The sequence below is a fragment of the Emiliania huxleyi genome (genome assembly GCF_000372725.1).
Source record: "Emiliania huxleyi CCMP1516 unplaced genomic scaffold EMIHUscaffold_57, whole genome shotgun sequence".
In the NCBI taxonomy this organism is placed as follows: Eukaryota; Haptophyta; order Isochrysidales; family Noelaerhabdaceae; genus Emiliania; species Emiliania huxleyi.
The window spans coordinates 91,053-97,852 of NW_005197722.1; the positions used below are offsets into that span (position 1 = coordinate 91,053).

General features: G+C 65.0%; 2 protein-coding genes across 2 annotated transcripts; both read left to right on the forward strand.

Moving 5' to 3' along the window:
* Positions 1-995, forward strand: EMIHUDRAFT_357235 (hypothetical protein). Its single transcript, XM_005764965.1, has 2 exons — positions 1-601; positions 671-995. Exon 1 carries the CDS (start codon positions 57-59, stop codon positions 546-548), a length of 492 nt encoding a protein of 163 aa, XP_005765022.1. The 5' UTR covers positions 1-56; the 3' UTR covers positions 549-601; positions 671-995.
* Positions 996-2,669: 1,674 nt separating this feature from the next.
* On the forward strand, positions 2,670-2,930 carry EMIHUDRAFT_311371 (hypothetical protein; the record flags this gene model as incomplete). The annotated part of the gene is made up of 1 exon (XM_005764966.1): positions 2,670-2,930. One exon carries the CDS (start codon positions 2,670-2,672, stop codon positions 2,928-2,930), a length of 261 nt encoding a protein of 86 aa, XP_005765023.1.
* Between the last annotated feature and the right edge of the window lie 3,870 nt (positions 2,931-6,800).

Genomic DNA, 6,800 nt, shown 5'->3' on the forward strand with positions numbered 1-6,800 from the left:
ACTGAGCAGTCGGTCGCACTTTCACGCCGAGCGGCTAGCGAGCCCCACCCCGGTCGATGCAAGCTCAGGCTCCCTCACGGCAGGAGCCTGGCTCCGCGGTCGAGGCGGCGCTGCTCTGCATCCCGCAGAGCCCCTCCGTCTCTCGGGTCCGCCGCTCCGCCTCCGGCGCCTCCGTCCTCTCGCCGTCGCCGCGCTCAAAGCCGCCGCGCCTCCAGCTCGTGCTCGACATCGACCACACGCTGCTGCACGCTGCGCACGTGCCGGGCGGCGCCGAGGCGGTGCCGATCGATGGCGTCCACTCCTTTCTCCTCGACAACCCGCGCGCGCGCAGGCAGGACCGCTACCAGGTGCGCACGCGGCACGGGCTGCACTCGTTTCTCCACGAGGTGCAAAAGTTCGCCGACGTGCACATCTACACGATGGCGGCCAAGTCGTACACGCGCAAGGCGCCTCGGCTAGTCGTGCACAGTGGGCTGCGTCAGTTCTTGCTGACCACAAGGCGTTCGCTCGCCAGGTCCTCAACGCGATCGATCCCGAGGTGCGGCTGATCCGGGGCCGGGTCCTCTGCCGCGAGGACAACCAGCCCGACAACTTCAGCAAGCGCGTCTCGCGCCCTGCGGCCGGCGGGGCCTGGACACGTCCGTGACATGTCCGAGACATGCCCCGCAGGAGCCTCTCCCACCTCCAGCCTGCAGACGCAGAGCCTGCGGAGCTCGACGAGTTCAAGGAGAGAGCTGGCCGCGGTGCGGCAGAGGTGGCGGCGCCTCTTCACAGCTTGCAGCTGCGATCAGGCGGCGTACCTCGTGGTGGACGACCGCGACGAGGCACGCGACACGCATCTCTCCGCCGGACAAACAACCGACCGTGACTCATCGCCCAGCTGCTCACGCCCTCGATGTCCAAACAGGCGACCGACTCGAGGTCTCTCGAGGTCTCTCGGCCGGCGAATCGCTCGCCGTGAGTCCGTGGCTGGTTGCTAGGTGTGGGACAACGTGTCCCGGCCGCACGTGCTGCAGGTGCCCGCCTTCCGCGCCTTCGACTCGGACAGCCAGCAGGCGGCCGACGCCCCCCACGCGACAGTGTCCCCGGACGTGTCCCGGACGTGTCCTCGACGTGTCCTGTACGTGTGCTGGACGTGTCGCACAGGCGCACATCCCGCCGCGCGTGCACGACTCGAGCGCCGCGGCTTGGGAGGCGGACGGCGGCGGCGGCGGCGGCGGCGGAAGCAGCAGCGCCAGCAGCAGCAGCAGCAGCAGCGCCAGCAGCAGCGCCAGCGGCGGGTTTGCGATGCCCGACCCGACTCTGATGGACGTGCTGCGGGTGTTGCGGAGGGTGCACCTCGATTGGAGCAGCGGCGGCGAGGAGAGCGCAGACCGCGCGCTCGACGCGCAGAGGAAGGGCGTGCTGGACAAGGCTCATCTCCCCATATCTCCCCATATCTCCCCATATCTCCCCATATCTCCCCAGAGGAAGGGTGTGCTGGACAAGGCGCCGAGAGACAGCCGAGACGCAGCCGAGACGCAGCCGAGAGGCGGCGCGGAGGCGGCACAGAGGCTAGCAGAGAGAGGAGGGCGAGTGGGTGGCATGGCGCACCCGCCTGTTTGGCGGGGTCGGCGGGGGATCGGCAGAGCTCACGCGAGAGCTGCCGAGATCGCAGGTGCACCTCGTCTTCGCGGGCGGGCTGCTCGAGACACCGGACCACCCCGAGAGGTGTGCTAACCCTAACCCTAACCCTAACCCTAACCCTAACCCTAACCCTAACCACCCCGAGAGGTGTGCGGGGAGGGGCCGAGGCTGGCCGAGAGTGAGGCTTGGCCGAGAGTGGCCCGTCCCGAGATGAGGACGTCCCTTGCTGCCGCCTCTCCCCGCCTCGCCAAGTCTGCGACGTGTCCGCGAGATGAGCGCGGCTTGTCCACCACAGGTGCGCCTTCTGGCGGCTCGCCGAGTCGCTCGGCGCTCGCTGCTGCAGGAGGCGGGACGCAGCTCTTGTCGCGACTCGTCCGAGACACGTCCGTGCCATGTCCACGGCAGGCGCGCAGTGCCACAGGAAGTGGGACGCCACCTTCATCACGCACGTCGTCGCGGGCGAGATGCGAGCTGAGGCTCTCCATCCGTGTGTAGAGTGGGCGGTGAAGGCTGTGTGGTGCCTCCTCACAGGCGAGAAGCGGTCTGGCTCGGTGGAGCGGGCGGTGAAGGAGGGGGTGCACGCCGTCTCAAAGGCGCCTGCCGTTGCTCCATCGGCTCATCTCGGCTCAGCTTTGCCCCTCTCGGCTCATCTCGGCTCATCTCGGCTCATCTCGGCGCATCTCGGCTCATCTCGGCGCATCTCGGCGCATCTCGGCTCATCTCGGCGCATCTCGGCGCATCTCGGCGCCTCTCGTGCACGCCGCCTCGAAGGAGTGGCAGCAACCAACAGGGATCCATTGCGAGGTACTTCAGCCGATGCCCCCCTGCTCAGGAGTGGCTACTCCACGCGGCGCAGCGGTGGTGCAAGCAGCGCGAGGAGCTCAACACAGCGCCGGGCGTGCCAGCAGGCATCACCTCACGTGAGTTGGTGAGCTTCTTGCTGATAGGAGCTCTACCCTGCGCCGGGGGTGTTGCCCGACCCGTCGCGGCTGCCGCCCGTGCCGTCGCTTCCGTCGGTCGAGCAGCGGATCAAGGCGGCGCTGATGGCGGTCAAGCTGATCCCGGTGGTCGGCCAGAATGGAGAGCAGCGCGATTTCCGCTTGCGCGTGGCGACGCGCTACTTCGTCGGCCCCGCGCTCTGGCCGCGCGTGAACGCCCTCTTCGATCGTTTCCAGGCCCTCGAGTCTAACCCCAACGAGACCTCCAACGAGGAGCGGGATCGGGTGCTGAAGGAGCTGACGAGGCTCGTCGGCGACGATGCGTTGGGTCGGATTGTTAGCGCTACTGAGCCTCCTACGACCTAGCCCGGACAATATCGGCGGGGTGTGTTGTCTCACGTATCTGTCCGCTGGGTCATCGATCGCTCGCTCCAGAGTACACGAGGCGTTTCTAAAACTTTTAATCCGAATGGGACATCATCACATGCAAAAATCGGGTTCTCCCCGCGCGCGCCGCGGCTGGCCGTGGTCGCCGTAAACCCGCACATCGAGGCCGCCCCAACCCCAGGAGAATTTTGCCAACAATACACCTAACAATCAAGGAGAATAGGGAAGAGGAGGGAATGTCTCGGAGCTCTCGGCTCTACGATCTTCACTCACCTCCTCGGCTCTGCTTCAAACTATCTAAGCATGCCCGATTGAGCGGGGCCGTGGTCGAGCAGGTCAGAAGCCGTCGTCGTCTGCGCCTTGTCGTGTGAATTTGCGTGCGGGGACGGATCCTGCTGAACAAGCTCCTCTTGTAGCTCGATCGGTCAAGACCAACAAGAAATCACGACGCTCACAGTGATTTGGGCTCGGCAGCTTGTTAGCCCTCAGCCGAAGCTGGGGCCGGTCCCGTAGCCGAGAGAGCCCGCGCCGATGAGTTCGACGCGGTCGGGTTTCTTTCTTCCGTGTGTGTGAGTGCGTGCACACTTCGCCCGCCCCAAGCCCTTCCCTGCAGCGAGCCCCCCTCCAACTAGCCGGGGCAGTCGGAGAAGGGGCAACTCCGTGCACTGACGGTCGGCCGCCAGAAACCACGCCTGCGTGGATCGCGTCACACCAATCCTCGCTACCCAACGCGGCCAAAGGATATCCACCTCGAGAATTGAACTCCCCAAACAGCCCAGTGGTCGAATCCAGCGTCATTGGCCGCAAACTGAGCGCCTCACGCCGGTGCGGCGATGGGCGTGGAGGTGGGCAAGGACGACGCGTGGGAGGTTTGCGAGGCGCCCGAGGAGGAGGACCAGCCGCGGCCTCGGGCCGCGCCGGCGCCGCCTAGCAATCGTAGCCTCGGTCAGACGGGCACCGCGCTGGCGCAGGCGCAGCAGCCCGCGCCGCTCTTCCCGTTCGCACTCGACGTGGGCGACGGGCGGCTGCTCGGTCTGCTGTGCGACGCCGGCTCGCAGCGCTGCCAGCCCGCCTCGGCGCTCGTGCTCGCTGCGTGGGCGGAGAGGGCGGTCGCGGAGCTGCCGCTCGTGCTCTCTCCCGACACGCACGCGCGGGCGGCGTCGTACATCTACAACCGGTCGCTGCACAACGAGACGCTCGCGCCGGCGCAGCTCCCGCGCGGCTGGCGAAAGCTCCTCCGCCTCCGCAGCGGCTCGTGGACCGACGCGCCTGCCGAGGCGCCTCTCTGCCGCCGCCTCTCTGCCGCACCCTCTCTGCCGCACCCTCTCTGCCGCCGCTCTCTGCCGCACCCTCTCTGCCGCCGCCTCTCTGCCGCACCCTCTCTGCCACCGCCTCTCTGCCGCACCCTCTCTGCCGCACCCTCTCTGCCGCACCCTCTCTGCCACCGCCTCTCTGCCGCACCCTCTCTGCCACCGCCTCTCTGCCGCACCCTCTCTGCTTAGCCGGCGTCTGCCCGAGATCAGGCGCTCCTCTCCGCCGCCGGCCTGCCGGAGCGGCGGCGGATCGGAGACGCGGCGAGGCTGCTTCCCGCCCCCGGGGGGGAGGGAGGCGTGGAGGGAGGCGTGGAGGGAGGCGTGGAGGGAGGCGTGGAGGGAGGTGTGGAGGGAGGCGTGGAGGGAGGTGCGCTCGTGTGGCGGCCGCCCGTCGCGCCCTTCGCGCCGCAAGAGTACCTCCCTCTCTCCGCCCCGCCGCTGCCCTCCCTCTATCACCCTTCCTTCTACGCGCCGCCCGCCGGAGCGCCGCCGCCGCCGCCGCTCTCGGCTGCACCCGGCGCGCCGCTGCTGCGGCGGGCGAAGCTGACGGCGGTCGGCGAGGGCGGCGTGTCTGCGGCGCTGCTCACCTTGCTGCTGGGCGGCGGCGCCCTCCTCGCCCTCGCCCGCTGCTGCCGCCTCGGCTCCGCGCGGCTCCTCGGCTGGCGTGGCGGCGGGCGGCGCGGCACTCGCGTCGGCAGTCTGGTCATCTACGAGGAGGAGGTGCTAGACACGTCCACGACATGTCCGAGACATGCCACTAGGCCGGCTGGTCATCTACGAGGAGGAGGTGCTAGGGACGGGCTCGAACGGGACCGTCGTCCTCTCGGCGAGACTCGGCCGCAGGCGAGAGGCCGCCAAGAGGCTGCTGACGTCGCGGTGGTCCGTGACGTGTCCACGACATGTCCCCCCGCAAGGCGAGTGGCCGCCAAGAGGCTGCTGACGTCGCACGCGGCGCTCGCGCGCAGAGAGGTCCGCGCCTTGGTCGTGTTAATTAGTCAATAGTTGATTAAGTCAGTAAGGGGTACTCCAGGTCCGCGCCCTCGTCGTGTTAATTAGTCAATAGTTGATTAAGTCAGTAAGGGGTACTCCAGGTCCGCGCCCTCGTCGTGTTAATTAGTCAATAGTTGATTAAGTCAGTAAGGGGTACTCCAGGTCCGCGCCCTCGTCGTGTTAATTAGTCAATAGTTGATTAAGTCAGTAAGGGGTACTCCAGGTCCGCGCCCTCGTCGTGTTAATTAGTCAATAGTTGATTAAGTCAGTAAGGGGTACTCCAGGTCCGCGCCCTCGTCGTGTTAATTAGTCAATAGTTGATTAAGTCAGTAAGGGGTACTCCAGGTCCGCGCCCTCGTCGTGTTAATTAGTCAATAGTTGATTAAGTCAGTAAGGGGTACTCCAGGTCCGCGCCCTCGTCGTGTTAATTAGTCAATAGTTGATTAAGTCAGTAAGGGGTACTCCAGGTCCGCGCCCTCGTCGTGTTAATTAGTCAATAGTTGATTAAGTCAGTAAGGGGTACTCCAGGTCCGCGCCCTCGTCGTGTTAATTAGTCAATAGTTGATTAAGTCAGTAAGGGGTACTCCAGGTCCGCGCCCTCGTCGTGTTAATTAGTCAATAGTTGATTAAGTCAGTAAGGGGTACTCCAGGTCCGCGCCCTCGTCGTGTTAATTAGTCAATAGTTGATTAAGTCAGTAAGGGGTACTCCAGGTCCGCGCCCTCGTCGGCTATTATTAGTTAATAGTAATTAAGTAAGTAAGTGTTACTCCAGGTCCGCACCTTCGTCGAGTGCGACTCTCTAAACCCAAACCCAAACCCGACCCAAACCCTGACCCTAACCCTAACCCTAACCCTAACCCTAACCCTAACCCTGACCCCTGACCCCAGGTCCGCACCTTGATCGAGTGCGACTCTCACCCGAACGTTCTCCGCCTCTTCCTCCACGAGACGCACGGTGAGATATGGGGAGATATGGGGAGATATGGGGAGATATGGGGAGATATAGTCTCCGCCTCTTCCTCCACGAGACGCACGGTGCCGCCCCCGGGCCAACCCTAGCCCCCGGGCCAACCCTAGCCCCCGGGCCAACCCTAGCCCCCGGGCCAACCCTAGCCCCCGGGCCAACCCTAGCCCCCGGGCCAACCCTAGCCCCCGGGCCAACCCTAGCCCCCGGGCCAACCCTAGCCCCCGGGCCAACCCTAGCCCCCGGGCCAACCCTAGCCCCCGGGCCGGCAGAGACGCGTCACGCCTCGGGGAGTGTGCTCTAGGCCCCTTTGTCTACCTCGCCCTCGAGGTTTCTCACCCGAGCCCTAACCCGAGCCCTAACCCTAGACGACTAATTAGGTAGTTAATTCTTTAATTAATAATTAATAGCGGTCCCGGAGAAGCCCACTCAACCAATGAATGAGTTAATTAGTTTATTAATTAATTAACAGCGGTCGCGGAGAAGCCCACTCAACCAATTAATGAGTTAATTAGTTTATTAATTAATTAACAGCGGTCCCGGAGAAGCCTACTCGCCTCGTCGGCTCGTCAGGCGGCAGTG

What these genes read in the sequence shown, in the direction of transcription:
- EMIHUDRAFT_357235 (XM_005764965.1), top strand. Translation starts at nt 57, where the DNA reads ATGCAAGCTCAGGCTCCCTCACGGCAGGAGCCTGGCTCCGCGGTCGAG.